The following is an 18,033-nucleotide window of genomic DNA, read 5'->3' as shown; positions in this document are numbered from 1 at the left end:
CTGTCTTGTGTTGTCTTGTCTTGTGTCGTCACTGAACTACTCCCTCAAACTTTTGTGAAATCGTACTATTCCAACTTGACCCACGGCGGGAGTATGCGCTCTACTGAGTGGCGTTCTAGTTGGTACATGTGACAACTCTTTAATATGCCTATTAGTGGCATTTGTCAAAATCTTTTGAAAGTTAAAAAAAAAATCAAAAATGTCTAAATTCATGAAAATCTTCACTAAACATCATAAAATGGTGAGATCTTGGAGACGGCGGCAGGGATTTTCGAAGCTCCACACGGTCTCCACGTTTTTCGAAGTTAAGTCTGTTCACAATTGTATTTTGTCGAAACTGTATTTATCTTTCGGTGTGTGAAGTTATTGTGTGCAACTTTGGTTGTTTCTCGGTGTTTATCTTTCATAAATTGATCGTCTGTTTGCCGTGTCGTGTCTTGAGGCCTTGTACAGTGTGCACTGTACAACCTTGAGGCTTTGTTTTTCTCAGCGGTCCGTCGTTTGTGATCCAATAACTTTCGTTCTCTGTATTCCCAGTCTTTTCACCCATAGCCTACTTCCTTGTGTAAATCTCAACTCAAAAAAAAAAAAAAAAAAAAAAAAAAAAAAATTTCCTTCTCTGTTCTCATTCGTTTATTTATTCTTATTCGTTCGTTCGTTCTTCGACCACGTGTTTCTCCCCCATTTCCCCAGATAGTTTTCACTCATTAACCTTCAATGTTTACACTTTCCCCTCAAGTTATGTATTCCATCATATTCTATAACACCTTTTTCTTCTTCTTCTTTAAAAGGCTGCTTTCGACTTGCTCACCAAATCAATTCATCCCAAAAAAAATATCCATCTCCTATAGTGCCTTTTTTCTACATTCCCTAAACTCTCCTGCACTCCATCCTCCATCCAGCGTCCTTAAACGTATTTTTAACTCGCAGGTCACAAGAAACTCATTTTGCAATAAATGTTCGTTTCCCATAAATCGTACACTTTCAAAAATCCAATCTCACCCCTCCCCTCCAAATCTTCCCCATAACCCCTCCCCTCCAAATCTTCCCCATCACCCCTCCCCTCCAAATCTTCCCCATCACCCATCCCTTTCAAATCTCCCCCCTTGCCCCCTCCCTCCTAAACTACCCCCTCACCCCTCCCCGCCAAGACGCCCCCTCGCCCCTCCCCTCCTAGACTCCTGCCTCACCCCTCCCCTCCAAATCTCCCCCATATCCCATCCCTTTCAAATCCCTCCCCTTGTCCCTTCCCTCCCAAACTCCCCCCTCACCCCTCCCCTTCAAATCTCTCCACCCTCATTGCTTCTCAATTTCCCCCCTCTCACTCCCCCTCCTCAAAGCGTCCTCCCCGCTTCTTCCCCCTTCAAACTCTCACCTCCATCTCCCCCAACCTTCTGCCTCGCTCTTCCCCCTCCTCAAATAACACCTCATTGTGGCTCACCCAATCACCATCAAACCTTTTGTCCGCCCCATCCTTCCCTTTCTCTGAGCTATTCTGAAATCTCTGACACACCTTCAACAGCTCTCCCTACCTCTTCCACCTCTTCCACATCTTACCCTACCCCTCCTCCCCCCTGTTCTGTATCTGATGCTCCCCCTTCCTCTTCATTAACGGTATGGACCTCAAACATCCGGGGCCTTCGTTCAAACTTAACTGATCTCTCCATACAGGTTGCTTCTGTCAAACCAGACGTGATCTGCTTAACAGAAACTTTCCTCCTTTATGATGTCTCTGATTCCATAGTATCTCTCCCGGGCTACTCCCTCCTCCGGTATGATAGACCTGAGCCTCGTCCTGGAGGCGGGGTTGCTATCTTTATCAAAAACTCTCTTCCTCACTCGCCCTGCACTGCACTCTCTCCACCTCACCCCCAGGAATACCTCTGGCTACGGCTTCCCCTTCGCTCCCACCTCTTGTTCATATGTGTGTTGTACCGTCCACCAAACAGTGATGACTCCATCTACATATCGCTGTCTGATGATATGGAACAACTTCTATCTACTCATCCCAACTCTCTCTTCCTCATATGTGGTGATTTCAACTGTCATCATGCCAGTTGGCTGGGTGTGGGTACCTCTCTCACCAGCCATGGCTCCTCAGCAAAGGACTTCTGCGACTCACTGGGACTGACACAATCTGTCAATTTCCCGACCCGGATCTCAGTCAACGGAACATCTTCTCTTCTGGACTTGGTAATGACTAACTTCCCTGAAAATGTCTGCTGCTCTTCTTCTGCTCCGATCGGATCATCTGATCATGTCCTTGTTAAAGTGGACATCTCTCTGACCATCCTCAGGGAGCCTGCTCAGCGTCGACGAGTCTGGCATTTCACTCAGGCCAACTGGCACGGTCTTCAAGCAGCCATCAATCATCTGGACTGGTCTCCCATCTCTACCACCTCTGACATCAACTCATCCTGGGAATTCTTCCAAAGTAAGTTGCTCTCTCTCATGCACAGATTTATCCCATCTCGTCTTCAGTTGTCATACCCTTCCTCCCGTCCATGGTACACGGAATCTTGTGGTGAGGCTGTTGCCCAGAAACAACTTGCCTTCGTCTCCTGGAAAGCAAATCCAACGGAAGGAAATCTCATTTCCTTTCACAAAGCCCGAAACAAGTGTGTGTCCACCCTCAGGAGAGCCAGGAAACAATATCTCTCCGTTCTCAAGACCGAACTCTCTTATCTGTCTCCCTCTTCCAAATCCTGGTGGCGTCTGGTCAAATCCGTTTCTGGTGTTTGTTCCCCCTCCATCCCCTCCCTTACCTCAAACGGCTACACAGCTAACTCCGCACGTGAAAAAGCTGAATGCCTCAACTCTGTGTTTGCCTCTAAATCTTGTGTCCCAAACCCATCCCTCTCTGTACCCACCATACCCAGTCGTACCCTGCTGCTCCTGGACTCCGTGTCCTTTCCTCCTGACAAGGTGGAAAAGTTTCTGTCAACCCTTGACTCTGATTCTGCAACTGGACCCGACGGCATCAGCCCACGGGTCCTAAAATCCTGCTCTGCTGCTCTATCTCACCCTCTCTCTGTTCTCTTCACCCTCTCTTTTGCTCAAGGTCAACTGCCATCTGCTTGGAAATCAGCCAACATCACCGCTTTGCACAAAAAAGGTGCAAAAACAGATCCTAGCAACTACAGACCAATCAGCCTTCTCCCAATTATCAGCAAAGTCATGGAATCCATCATTGCTTCGGATATTAAATCTTTCCTCTTCTCCAATGGCTTGATCTCTGATCATCAATTTGGTTTCAGACCAGGTCACTCTACTCTGGACATGCTGCTTCTGCTGTCTCAACAATGGATGGAGGTCCTCAATGCCAAACAGGAAATTAGAGCTGTCTCCCTCGACATATCACGTGCCTTCGACACGGTCTGGCACCCCGCTCTGCTCACCAAACTCTCCTCCTTTGGTATCCATGGAAATCTCCACGCATGGCTGGCGGACTTCCTCTCTAGTCGTCGTCAACGTGTGGCCCTGAATGGGTTTCTCTCATCTCCTCTTCCTGTTCAGGCTGGAGTTCCCCAAGGCAGTGTTCTGGGCCCCGTGCTTTTTCTGGTCTTCATCAATGATCTCTCTGACTCTCTCGAAAATCCTCTCTATCTCTTTGCTGATGACTCCACTCTCTGCCGCTCCATTCCTCTTCCCTCAGATCGGCAGTCTGCTGCCTCCTCACTCTCTGAAGACCTGGACAAAATCACAGACTGGTCAAACAAGTGGAACATGTCTTTCAATCCTGACAAATCTCACACTCTTACTATGTCTCTCCGAAAAGATCGACTGGACAACCCTCCCATCTACTTTCTCAACAATCCTCTCCAAGAAGTTCTGTCGCTCAAGATTTTGGGTCTCACTATCTGCCATGATCTTTCTTGGGAAAACCACATTTCCAAGCTGGCCTCCAAAGCCAGTCGCCGACTGGGCATCCTCCGTCGTGCGAAGTCCTTCCTCGGCACACCTGAGCTCCTCACCACATACAAGGCTTTCATCCGCAGCTCAATGGAATACTGTTCTCCCCTATGGGCCGGTACTCCTGCCTCACACCTAGCTCGGCTTCACGCTGTTGAAACCAAAGCTTTCAGAATTATTGGAATCTCCCGCGATGAAGCTATCTCTGAGGGCCTTTCACTCACTCACCGCAGGCAGGTAGGTGGTCTTTCTGTCTTCTACCGACTCCTCTCCGGCCTTGCACCCCCAGCTCTCTCTGTGCTCTGTCCCCCAAATATTCCTACAGGTCGCACAAGATCTGCCAGCAACCCTCTGATGGTTAAACTGCCGAAATCTCGGCTCTCTGCTCACCTTCACTCTTTCATTCCTCTTTTCTCCCGCCTCTGGAACAAACTCCCTCACTCCCTTCAATCCCACTCCTCCCTCCAGGTCTTTAAAACAGCTGTTCACCACCATCTCTTATCTTCCCCCATCCAAAACCTTGATCTTTTCTACCCCCGCTAATTCACCCCAGATCCACGTTGTTTGAAATTCCAACTTCTTTCCTGGAAGTCCTGGCAGTGTCCATATGTTTTATACCTCTCCCACCGCCCCCTTTCCCACGCCCTCCTCCCCCCCCCCCCCCCCAAAGCCCTCGCCCTCTCTCAGATCTCTCGATGTCTCCATGTCTCTCGGTCCCTGCTCTCAAATGTTGTGTTTGTGTCCTTCCCCCTCTCTCCCCATCTTGTCTACCGCTCCCTATGTTATATGTTTTATGTGTCGGTTTGTCTTTCTGTGTGATTAATGTTCGCTCTTTCACGAGCCTCGATCTTGTATACAAAAAAAAAAAAAAGAAAAAAAAAAGTGCAACAAAATTGATGATGTAATCAGAAATATCGTGTCAGTCTGACTTTCCCCTACATCCTGTCCTCCCCCCACTCCCCTCCAACCTCAGAATGAAAAAGAAACACATCTTTCACTCAAGGTAACACATTTCATCAAATTCATACTTTATATTCCCTTTTGATAAAAGGAAGAGTGAATGGAGGAGTACGTGCTAGTAAAGGAGCAATGTGAAGGGTAAAATAACCAAACATATTTCAAAACTTTGTCACCATTTTTGCTTCATTTGCCAAAATATTTTAATAAAATGATTGATATGTGCAAATCTTTAAAGTGCAATCCATATTTTAGCTACCGATATTATTCAAACCACTTCAAATCTGACACATAGAAACCTGGGAATGCATAGTTGATCGATACATAGCACATGCGTGATGTCAAAATGATTGAATGGAGTGAACATGATTGATTAAGAAAAGGAAGACTTGGAGATAAAAGGTATTTGGCAGGGAAGCGTATCACATTTTAAATTGCAAACATCATTTAAAATAATTACAGATGTAGAGAAAGAAAGAACAAAAAGACAAATGATTTGGTGACATAAATTAGGTGTCATAAAACCCAGAAAAGTAAAATAATTTAAGAACAATAAACCTTCAAAGTCAAACAGTTTTCCTTCTCGCCCCAAAAGTTGCCAAAGAAGAGAAAACATTCTGAACATTTTAGCACAACACGTTAGATGCGCGTTCTCAAAGTTTGACATTCCGTCTCTTGTTCTCAGCGGAACCATTTATATTGATCAATAACTCGATTTTTCAGCCTCAAATTGATAAGATGTTTTTCTTTTGCCCTGAGAGAGAGAAAAAAAAGATATAATTTACCAACAATATTGTCATAAACGCAGCCTCACAATGAATACTGTATTGGGATTGCAAATGAAAAGGCCATGTTGGAAATCAGCTGGCATGAACGAAATGAACCCTAATCACAAAATGTAAAATAAACGTTTATTAAACCAGTGCAAGAATGTCTGTTGCAGGGTTTTCTCTTTACCTTTCAAGTGAACTGCTCATGATGGGAAAAGCCTTGCAGGTGAGGGGGTGGTGGTGGAGGTCTGCAAAACACAAACATGCAATTTCCTTCCCATAAATAATGAAAAACAAAAGTTTGAAAGAACACACAGACGTTGGGATTTACTTTCTACAGTGTTACATTCTTTTTCACTCACTGAAGGTGGACGGATGTCATGTTTTCACCCCCGTTTGTCTGTCAGCAGGATATCTCAAAAAGTTATGGACGGATTTGGATTCAAATTTGTGGACAGGTTGGGTGTGTGAGACAGACGAATTGATTCGATTTTGGTAAAGATCTATTTCCGAGAATTATTTTTTAAGTGATTCTTCACCATTAGTACATGGGGCTAAAAACTATATATAGCACGATATCTCAAAAAAAATTTGAACGGATTTAGACGAAACTTGGTGGACAGGTTGGGTATTTGACAAGGACAAATTGATTCAATTGTGATGAAGATCCGGATCTGAATCCGGATCGGAGAATTTTTGAATTTTTCAATGGATTTCTCACCATTGAGTAATGGGGCAAAAAACGATATATCGCATGATATTTCAAAAAAGTTGATACGGATAATGGCAAAACTTGGTGGATGAGTTGGTTGGGTGACAAGAACAAGCCGATTCAATGTTGGTTCAGTTCCGGATCCAGATGTGGCCTATCAGTGCGATACAAGACATAAACTGTTCACCTGGCGGAGGTATGCTCTCTACCAAGTGCCGTTCTTCTTTTTAGCGAAATGACGAGGAACTGTTTGTGGTTCAGAGATCTTTTAAAGTATTTCACAGTTGGTTCTTCTTTACAGACTTGGACATTTGTATCCTAAAACTGTTTTTCATCATGGCGCTGTCATCCTTATGAATGAATAATTGACAGCACATGCCTTACATGAATGACAAAGGCTTTGTTTCACCTTTCACAACTTTAAGGCAGTTATAATGAGCACTGAGCAGTTTTCACATGTGGATTTCATTTCCAGTACGTTCATATACAAGATAAATAGATGAAACAACAAAATTTGACAAATTCACTCTTGGTGCCATATGTTGTCTGTACTTCCCTCTGTCGCTTATTTCCATTTCCATTTACATTTACATTTACGTGTAATGAGAAGATGAGCTATGATCCTGTAAATGTTAAACGCAATTGCTTACTCATACTACTTTCATGTGCGCTGCAGTATGGTAAAATAAACGAAGCCTGTCTTATATAGACCTTCACTTTCCAGTTCAAATATCTCAAATAATAATTATCACTGCTGTTCTAATGCCATAAGAAAAGTGGTGTGATAAATACATCCTGAAAGCCATTCCCTAGTGGAAAGAATAAGTATTACAAGCCGGGACAGTATCAAATCAATCCATCAAATGCGCAGAAGATATCCAGTGAGATGTTCGAACAATGTTTTACAAACTCCATGTTGGTTTTACTCTTTGAATAACCAATAAACAAAATATCATGGAAGAATACTTAATTTGGCTCTATGTTGGAACATCCCATTCGCAGAGATACAGGGGCTAAGAAACAACAATGGTCGAACCCATGATGACACTGTTACAGGATATTATATATCCTCCTTTCTCCTCCCTCTTCTCTCACCTCCACCTCATTTGTATACAGTGTTGATGCTCATAAGGAGCTAGAGCACAAAACGTATCGGGACATTAATGAGCAAAAAGAACAGTAGAAAGACAAAGGAGCGAGAATTGGGAGGGATAAAACAAACAGCAAGGTTGAAGACAAAATAGAGGGAGACTTGGAGGAATAAGGGGTGTGGGGAAGAATGAGGACAAGGGGAGGACACAGGGGGTGAACATGATGGAGACCGCTGCAAAATCTCAGAGAAGTGGAAATAAAAACTGGAAACAAGGAAGAAGTGGGCTTGACGAGCAAACTTCAGGAGAACTTTGACATACTGGTACATGATGCCATTGAGAAACTGAGGTAAACCAAGAAGTCTCTTGTCGACTGCAGGAGTGGCGAAGGGTTTGAGAAAACACTGGTAGATGCACGTGAACTTGCTGAATACTTGGAGATACCGGATGCAGTTCATATGCGGAGAAGCAGGAAGTAGTTCACATTTGAAACAGACCATGAGCCTATTCAGAACCCCAAGGAAAAATTCATAGTTAACTTTTTTTTCAATCCTTGACAGAAATACATCGGTTGAAGAATAATTCACACAGATACATGAAATTTGTTCTGTGTTTGGCTTCCTCTGTGATTTGTTCTGTGTTCCATCTGTGATGTTTGGCATCATCAGAAAAAATAACATCAAAGCAAATGATGGAACATTGCTTGAAGCTAAAGCAAGCTTTACAACATGGAATGTCAACTATTAGGGACGCCCCTTTGTGGAGGTTGTACCCTCCAATGCAAGTCGGGGGCTAAATCTTCCTCATTCTTCCCTGCTAACTCGATTCATCAGGGCAGCGCTGTCACGGTCAGAGTGCCAATCAGTCCACATGGACTGACCCCTCGCTATTGTCTCCTCTCTCTCTCTAACTCTCTAACTCTGTCATGGCCCTGACTTCGTGAAGGTGGGGTATACCATCCTGGATCTCTGGGTCATTCATGGGAAATTGAGCGGCTGTCTCCGTGCTGCGGTATTCTTGGAGAGAACTGTCCGGGGCTATACAACAACAACCACAACATGGGGAGAGACACAGAACTGAGGGCTCCCCTAGGGCGACGAATACCCTTGCACCGGCGTTGGAGAGACTGAGGAAGTTCGTTCTACAGGCTGGAAAAGAGGAATGAATAAGGGGAGATGGGGAGAGATTCTGGATTTTGTGAGTTTCACTGAGAATTGACAAATTTCTCTTTTCTTGAATCAATTTCTCTGTTGCAAGAGCGTAATAATAAGTAAAAGCATCCATGATTGACACGAACGGAGGAAATTTATCATTGGGCATCAAGTTATAAATGATGGAACTTTGATATTAAAATGGTTTGTCAATTTTATTACAAAGCTATCATGAATGAGCGTCATTTGCTTTTGCAAAGTAAACCTGTAAACATGGACTCTGAAAAAGATTTAAAAGGATGGAAAGGCTAACTATTGAAGCAAATAAAATAAATATATCGTCAGCTGTACATCAGCTGTGTACTTTGCAGAGGAGGAATAATGGAATCAAAGCTAAAGATGAAAAAACTTCGAAGAAATGGATGAGTTTTTGGGTATGAGTTGTACCACGATGAATGTGCTCACCAAAAAACAAATGCATGAAATGCATGCGCACATACAATCAGATATCCAATCAAAATCAGATATCCTATTCATAGTTTTGTTCACAATATTCCTCTTGAAATTGATGCATTTTGTCTATTCCGATTATGATGTACCATACTTTGTTACAGAAGCCTGGCATTGGCTTAGCGGTCAGGGTGCCGGCTTGGGATCCTATGATCCTGGGTTCGAATCCCGGTCGATCGCTGAATTAACGCCAGGGGGGTTGACTCAGCCTGTCATCCTTCCGAGATCGGCAAATTGAGTACCACCTTGCTGGGGTGAATGATCACGGTGTGTACCCCGATTCAGAATGGGCACACTGTATCCCTGCTCATCATAAGAGACGACCAAGGGTTGGCGTCAGGAAGGGCATCCGGCCATAAAAACATTGCCTCAAACAGGGAACCATGATTGTCATGGGGCCCGCAAGGCTAACCCCCGCTCTAGCGGGGAAAACTGGCCTTAAAACGATCATTCATTCATTCATTCATTCATACTTTGTTACAGAGCGCCGAAGAAGTTTCTTGGCAATGGTTACACAAGGTTGTTTGCCATTGCCTTTCCCAGCAATGAATGGCGACAGACAGGACGCCCATTTCACGTTGATCCGAGGGACGCCACACACATTGATGAATCGCCCTGCTTGTCAATCACTGGGATGATAGTTTATAGCTGGGTTGGGATTCAAACCCAGGATAGACAGCATAGAGGTGAGTGTGCTGATCTCTATGCCATCCTGCCTGATATTTTGTCTATTGCTCATTAAATAGCAATATTGCTGGCCTTCAGTTATTATATGCAATGAATGCTAATGCCATGCTTGCCTTTGTCCTCAGCAGAGCCCTCTCTTTAATTACTTTTATTATAGATTATTTTGCAGTGATGGCATGAACCAAAGTCATGATGTCGTAATAAGACATGATGGGTTTACATTTCCTGAATCGACCAAAAAAAGGAAGACAGCATTCAAAACCAGACTTGTTCTTCCAGGAGACCTCATTGTAGTAACTTGTAGCTGTTGCTTTCAGTATTATAGCTGAAGCTTACCAGTCATTGGTTCATTTGCATAAGCTACAATTGTTGAAGAAGCCTGTAATAATAATGCAAGTTCCCTTACAAGGAATTTCAACACCTGGGATGAGGGGTCATCAGGCCTATCGAGTCTGTTTAATGATTGCCAAACTATGGTTGTCCGGGGTCCATCCTTTTAAAATGCTAAGTGTCAAGCAAGGAAGCAGCAAATACCATTTTAAAAGTCTTTGGTATGACTTGGCCGGGGTTTAAACCGCTGTCCAGCCAGACTCAAAGCGGACTCTCTAACCAATATACCACCAGAGTCCAGTTGAAATCGATCAAATCAATTATGCCAATCAAATAATTGTACTTTAGAATTTTCTTTCGAAATAAATTTCAGTGGAAACTTATTTTTTACATAGGATGAAATAATAAATAAAGTTCTAGGAAATAATTTTGAAATGTAGCATTGATTAGAAAAGCATTCTCTCTTAAACATATATAAAACAAGAAAGAGCAATCAGAGATTGCTTTTGCAAAGTAAACCTGTAAAATATATCAGGTTTTTTTTGTGGTTTCCTGGCCGTAGAAACCACTGAAGACAAAACAGGGGGTGTTTTTGGTGGTTTCTAAGGCTTTTGTGTTAAAACAAATATGGCGGCCGAACCAGGTGACCGATGACATCATCTTTTTTTTTTCTCCACCAATTTATGCCTACCTGACGCTCAAATTTCATCTTGATCAAATGAAGTTTTGTACTTGTCGAACTATGACGTCATAATGGAGGCACCTATGACATCATCATTAACATATGTTGTTCCCCATGGAGAGTTCTTTACAATGAGCCATGTCCCAATTTTTTCTATGCAGCACTTTCGGAGATATAGAGGTGCAAAGTTTTTCGGTTTTTCCAAGATGGCGCCAGTACCACGTGAGCTATGACGTCATAATTATCATTTAAAAACTCTACAGGAGGAGGCGCACCTATGGTGAAAATTTACTGTCAATCGGACCAACGGTTGCAGCGAAAATCATATTTAATCAGTGCGGACAAAGAGACAAACAAACGGACTCAAATGCGATACCCTCTCCTCTGGCTCGGGTAACAAGAAAGAGTAATCAGAGATTGCCGGCCCTCGCCAGGACATGTTTGTGTGGTATTTTTTTGTGGTGTTTATTAGCTGCTGTGCTTGTTTGATTCATTGGTGACATATATTTATGTTCAATGCAATATGGCTGCCGAACCACGTGACCAATGACGTCATCAATTTAATTCTCCCATACATTTGTTGTGTAGATCATGCTCAAGAAATTTCAAACTGATCAGATCTAGCATTGTACTTGTCTAATTATGACATCATAATGAAGGCACTGATGACATCATCATGAATATATGTTGTTCCCCATGGGGAGTACTTGACAATGAGCCATGTTTCCAAAAAAAATTCCATAGAACGGTTTCAGAGATATAAAAGTGCAATCTATGTTTTTCCAAGATGGCGCCCATACCATGTGACATATGACGTCATAATTATCATTTAAAAAATTCTACAGGAGGAGGCACTCCCATGGTGAAAATTTTTGTCAATCCAACCAATGGTTGCAGAGAAAATCATACTCACATTCTGTGCGGACAAACAAACAAACCCAAATGCAACACCATCTCCTCTGGTGAGGGTAAAAATCATAGCTATTTGAAACGTTAAACTAAATGACTGATATAAATATACCTTTGGGGGACGTTGTTGGCGCTGGTCGTCGATGGGTTTTCAGCCTAAAAATGCAACAATTCATTTCAGTTTCATGAATATTTAATTACTTTTATGAACGATCAAACAGTATCTGCATAATATTCAGTGTGTCGTGAGAGTCTGGTCTCATATGAACCAAATGTTATTGATTATAAATAACGGATTTTGTCTTGAACAACTTCACAACATTGATAAACGTTATTTAAAATGTCAAAACTGTGTTTTTATATCTTTATAATTAACTTTTATAATCAACTTTTTAAATTTTTATAACTAACTTTTCAAAATAAACAACATACAGAAAAGCACATCCTAATAATGTCACGGTTCAGCAGCAAGTGATGTACAGTGCCTTCAGAAAGTATTCACACCCGTTGACTTTTTTCACATTTTGTTGTGTTACAGCCTGAATTTAAAATTGATGAAATTAAAAAAAATTGTTACCGACATACGCAAAATACCCCATAATGACAAAGTGAAAAGATGTTCTCAGAAATTTTTACAAATTCATTGAAAATGAGTTGTACAAATGAGTTTTAGAAATTCATTCAAACCCCTGAGTGAATACTTCGTAAAAACACCTGAGACAGCGATTACAGCTTCAAATCTCTTGGGTATGACTATATCAGCCAAGTCTTTCCACAGATTCTCAATGGGATTCAAGTCTGGGTTCTGGCTGGGCCACACAAGGACTTTCACATTCTTGTTCTGAAGCCATTCAAGTGTTGCTTTGGCTGTATGCTTGGGGTCATTGTCCTGTTGGAACATAAATCTTCACAGCAGTCGAAGGTTTTTTGCACTCTGAAGCAGATTCTCCTCAAGGATTTGGCTGTATTTGGCTCCATTCATTGTTCCATTGATCCTTACAATTCTCCCAGTCCCTCCCGCTGAAAAGCATCCCCTTAGCATGATGCTGCCACCATACTTCACAGTAGGGATAGTTGTAGATGGGTGATGAGCTGTGCTTGGTTTTCCGCCAGCTTTGCATTCAGGCCAAAGAGTTCAATTTTCATCTCATCAGATCACGAAATATTTTGCCTCATACTCTCAGTCTTTCTTGTGCCGTTTTGCAAACTCCAGGTGTGCTGTCATGTGCTTCTTTCTCAGGAGTGGCTTCCATCTGACCACTCTCCCATAAAGTCTACACTTGTAAAGTGCTGCAAGACTGTTGTCCTTTCGGCAAGTTCTGTCGTCGTCGTCGTCGTCGTCGTCGTCATCACTACATCTCCCAAAGGTGCAAAAACAGATCCTTGCAACTACAGACCAATCAGCCTGCTCCGAATTATCGTCAAAGTCATGGAATCCATCATTGCTTCGGATATCAAATCCACTTCTGCAATGGCTGGATCTCTGATCATCAATTTGGTTTCAGACCAGGTCACTCTCCTCTGGAAATGCTGCTTCTGCTGTCTCAACCATGGATGGAGGTCCTCAATGCCTAATAGGAAATCAGAGCTGTCTCCCTTGACATATCACGTGCCTTCGATATGGTCTGGCACCCCGCCCTGCTCACCAAACTCACCTCCTATAGTAGCCATGGAAATCTCCACGCATGGCTTGCGGACTTCCGCTCTGGTCGTAGTCAACGTGTGGCCCTGAATGGATTTCTCTCATCTCCCCTTCCTGTTCAGGCTGGAGTTCGCCAAGGCAGTGTTCTGGGCCCTGGGCTTTTTCTGGTCTTCATCAATGATCTCTCCGACTCGCTGGAAAATTCTCTCTATCTCTTTACTGATGACTCCACTCTCTGCTGCTCCATTTCTCATCCCTCAGATCGGCAGTCTGCAGCCTCCTCACTCTCTGCAGATCTGGACAAAATCAGATTGATCAAACAAGTGGAACATGTCTTTCAATCCTGACAAATCTCACAATCTTACTATGTCTCTCCGAAAAGACCGACTGGACAACCCTCCCATCTACTTCCTGAACAATCCTCTCCAAGAAGTTCTGTCACTCAAGCTTTTGGGTCTCACTACCTGCCATGATCTTTCCTGGGAAAACCACATTTCCAAGCTGGCCTCCAAAGCCAGTTGCCGACTGGGCACACCTGAGCTCCACATCACATACAAGGCTTTCATCCATAGCTCAATGAAATACTGCTCTCCCCTCCGGGCTGGTGCTCCTGCCTCACACCTAGCTTGGCTTCAGTCTGTTGAAACCAAAGCTTTCAGAATCATTGGAATCTCCTGCGATGAAGCCGATTGTGAGGGCCTTTCACTCACTCGCCGCAGGCAGGTTGGTGGTCTTTCTGTCTTCTACCAACTCCTCTCTGGCCTAGCTCCCCCAACTCTGTCTGTACTCTGTCCCCCAAATATTCCTTCAGGTCGCACAAGATCTGCCAGCAGCGCTCTTCTGGTGAAACTGCCAAAAGACTCTCTGCTCACCTGCACTCTTTCATTCCTTTTTTTCTCCCACCTCTGGAACAACCTCCCACACTCTCTTCACTCCCTCTCCTCCCTCCAGGTCTTTAAAACAGCTGTTTACCACCATTTCTTATCTTCCCCCATCTAAAACCTTGATCTTTTCTACCCCCGTTAATTCACCCAAGATCCACTTTTTGAAATACCCACTTCTTTCCTGGAAGTCCTAGCAGTGTCCATTTGTTTTTACCTCCCACCCTCCCCTTTCCCCCCACCCCCAATCCCTCTCCCTTCCACAGATCTCCCGATGTCCCTGCTCTCTGCTGTTGTACTTGTGTGCCTCCCTCTCTCTCCCCATCTTGTCTCCCGCTCCCTTTATTGTATGTTTTGTGTGTCCGTTTGTTTGTTTTTGTGATTAATGTTAGCTCTTACACGAGCCTCGATCTTGTATACAAAAAAAAAAAATCTCAGCCAAGAAACACTGGAGTTCTGTCAGAGTGGTTATCGGTTCCTGTTTATCTCCCTGACCAAGGACATTCTTGCCCGGTTGCTCAGTTTGGTCGGATGGCCAGCTTTAGGAAGAGTCTGGATAGTTCCATATTCTTTCCATTTCCTAATGATGGTGCCCACTCTGCTCTTGGGAGCTTTCAACACTCTAGACATTATTTTATGCCCTTCCCCAGATCTATGCCTCCTCACAATTATATCTCGGATTTCTACAGACAGTTCCTTGGACTGCATGGTAGGGTTTCTGCTCTGGCATGCACTGACAAATGTAGGACCTTATATAGAAAGGTGTGTTTCTTTATAAATCATGTCCAATCAATGGAATTGGCAACACCTGCACTTTAATCAAGTTGTAGAGACATCTCCAAGATGACCAAAGGAAATTGGATGCACCTGAGCTCAATTTGGTGTGTCATAGCAAAGGGGTTGAATACCTATTGACTCAAGACATTTTAGCTTTTCATTTTTAATTATTTTGTAAAAAATTCTCAAAAAAAAAAATTCACTTTGACATTATGAGGTATTATGTGTAGATCAGTGACAAATAAGTCTCAATTTAATCTATTTTAAATTCAGGCTGTAACACAGCAAAATGTGAAAAATGTCAAGGGGTGTGAATACTTTCTGAAGGCACTGTAACTACAACCTTAAGGTGTAAAGTCAGATATTCCTATGAGCAATAATTGCATCAACACAAACGCTGGGTATACTTCACGACTAACCTGTTCCCATGCAGCATTGGGATTGTAAACTTGCTTGAGCATGACAGCAGCAGGTGGTGGAGGTCTGAAATTTACACACGATCAAGATTGAGCTGACAACAAACTCAAACAATACAGTATTCATAGAATTAGGCCTTTCATCTATCCTTATGCGCAAGGAAGCAGCACATACCATTTTTAAAGTCTTTGGTATGACTCAAACCGGTCCAATCCGGTGGGTGATTTTAAAGAGAAACCATCTCCTTACTTGATCCCTTCGGGAGCTCTTCCGCACTTTGTCAGGTGTTGTTTTTAGTCCTGGCAGGGTGTCACAGTCACCCTACATAAAAGCCATTGAGGGGTGTCGTTTAGTCGCCGACAACCCGACCATGCGACAGGTAGCATTGGGTTACATGTTACCAGTGGCAGTCCCAAAAAACGGACCTGACAAAGTCCCAAAAGACTGACCTCATTGCCGGTAAAAACAAAAAACACTGCCCCTTGCACTGCCATGCCATATGCCGTCATGGCACCTAAGAACAGATCAAACCTTCGGCTTGGTCGGTGGCTCGGAGCAGGTTCTTCGCTTGTTTGTACAAAATATATACATGGAAACGGCAACTAGAACTGTTCGCCGTTTATTCACGAACGCACAGTATGAAGGGGAACTGTTCCCGATTGTTACATAGCTTCTAGTACTGTGAATATTCATGAACAATCCATCCATGGAAATCCTGAATAAATTCAGATACGACAATTTAAATACTACAATAAACATGTTTTGTTTCGGAGTAAATTCCAAAAGGATTGTTGAGTAAATGATGTCACTTTAAGTTAGCAAAGCCACAGGTTCCATCTCAATCACGTCAAAAATTAAACATGAAAAGACAAATAAAATATATTTTAAATCGAAACAAAGATTCCTCCCACCGCTCCCAACATGTAATGTGGTTAGCTGATGCCCAGTGTCCCTGAGAGCAACTAAAATCTCAAAGCTTCCGGGCCCCTTGAGTGGGCCCCGGATCGCACGTCTTGATGGCTTCACGCTCTCAGCATCTAGGTGAGTATGCACCCTATTCCCTTCATTTCTGGACCCCTTTCAAAAAATCCTGGAGTAGATGATACATATAATATACACTTGCTCCATTATATATAGATTTGTCAGGCGTCGCTAGCAGATGAGTGGCCATAATTGTTGTGTGTCTGGCATTACTCCGCAGACCAGTAGCTTTCCTTTCTTGGACCGGCGCGGTCCCCAGACTGGCGGTTAAGAATCTGTGGTCTAAAGCATCGTAGGCTAAGCGAGTGTGAAAATGTATGATTTCGGTGAATAGCACTGAATACAAATGGAACTCAACTACATAGAATAGTGCGCACATGCACCTACACATGACCCCCCCAACACACCAACCCGACCCATGGCTGCTCCCACAGGGAGCGGGTGTTTCTTGTTTTGTAAATATGGCAGATCCATAACCAACTGTCAAACTTTGTTTATTCATAAAGCTGAGGTGTGATATTTTGGTCACACATTCACCTTCATCAGGGAATAAGCAGATTACATGTGGCTGAGCCTTAATATAGCCCTTTAAGAAGAGGGTGTGGCATTTTAGGCGAAGGAATGAGAGATGGGTTTTAGGTTTTTCTCAAGGGGGTATCAGACAGCACAAGTCTGAAATATGTCAGAAGATGATGGTGTTGTTTTGTGTCTCTCCAGTTAATCTCATCTCTTGTTCAAAAAGGCCGAGTTGTTTTTTTTGAAAGACTTAAAATTACTTGCTGAAGTACCCGGCATTTCCAGGGGTGGGGGTTGAAGGGGGGAGGAGACGAGGAGGCGATGAAGGAAAGGGGGGAAGGGGAAGTGAGGCGAAGGCAAGGGGAGGGGAGGGGGAAGGGGAGGGTGGGGGTAAGAAGGTGAGGCAGGGGGAAGGGGAGGGGAGATGGAGGGGAGAGTTATACAGTATATACACTTTTTGGGGGGGGAGGAGCTTTGACATGCCCCTCCATTTTTGGAAGGGGGTGGGGAGGAAAGAGGACAAATTTACCCATGCAAAGAGTGAGTGCTTTGACCTCAATGCTGCCCAGGTAAAAAAGGAAATTGCAATAAGCTCTGCGGTGGTGCTGCAGGGTATACATTTACATATGTTACGGATTCGGCACTTAATATTATTGTTGTTATTATTATTATTGTTGGTTCTCAGTATTATGGTTATTGTTGTTTAAGGGAAATGGTTATTGTGGTTAAAAGGTTAAAAGCGCCCATGGAAAAGAGACAGGAAGCCGGAAGACGACGACAGAGGGAGGAGGAAGAAGAAGATGTGAGGAAACAGTGGAAAGACACACGTCCTGCAGCCCCCGTAGCGAGCGAACTTTGAGTCCTTGAAAGGAATCTCGTGCGATCGGTGTTATCGCTGTAGGATTGAGAAACCTGTGTAGTCAGGTATAAGCGTTGAGGTTTCGAAGAATCCCCCGCCAGGTCGCTTCGACTCACGTAAGAGCCGTCGGCCATTTTGAACCTCGCGCGTCGTTCACTGACAAAGGTTTTGCCACGTCAGCTTGTCTCATCCTCCGGTCGTTTGCCGGGGATGTGTGTGCAAAAGCGGCGTTTGAAGATTACGTTGCGG

The 18,033-nt window shown here is 43.6% G+C and overlaps 1 protein-coding gene and 1 long non-coding RNA gene across 4 annotated transcripts in view; one reads left to right on the top strand and one right to left on the bottom strand.

Annotated features, from left to right (window-relative positions):
* LOC137420628 (uncharacterized) overlaps nt 1-12,056 on the top strand; it is a 40,391-nt gene extending 28,335 nt beyond the window's left edge. Inside the window, exons 2-3 of the long non-coding RNA XR_010983169.2 lie at nt 4,886-4,915; nt 9,587-12,056. This is a non-coding gene — a long non-coding RNA (uncharacterized LOC137420628). The remainder of the gene's footprint in view (nt 1-4,885; nt 4,916-9,586) is intronic.
* Nucleotides 4,918-18,033, bottom strand: part of LOC137420627 (disintegrin and metalloproteinase domain-containing protein 9-like) — a 159,521-nt gene continuing 146,405 nt past the window's right edge. For all 3 annotated transcript variants that reach the window (XM_068105842.2, XM_068105845.2, XM_078772477.1), the window contains 4 exons: nt 15,431-15,494; nt 11,824-11,867; nt 5,827-5,887; nt 4,918-5,623 (listed from right to left, as the gene is read on the bottom strand). In XM_068105842.2, coding sequence (XP_067961943.2) covers nt 5,830-5,887; nt 11,824-11,867; nt 15,431-15,494 — 166 coding nt within the window. In that variant the 3' untranslated portion in view covers nt 4,918-5,623; nt 5,827-5,829. The remainder of the gene's footprint in view (nt 5,624-5,826; nt 5,888-11,823; nt 11,868-15,430; nt 15,495-18,033) is intronic.

The sequence above is a fragment of the Myxine glutinosa genome, chromosome 2 (genome assembly GCF_964187855.1).
Source record: "Myxine glutinosa chromosome 2, kmMyxGlut1.1, whole genome shotgun sequence".
Lineage (NCBI taxonomy): Eukaryota > Metazoa > Chordata > Myxini > Myxiniformes > Myxinidae > Myxine > Myxine glutinosa.
The sequence above is the reverse complement of the archived record's forward strand: the minus strand, read 5'-3'. Positions and strand labels throughout refer to the sequence as shown.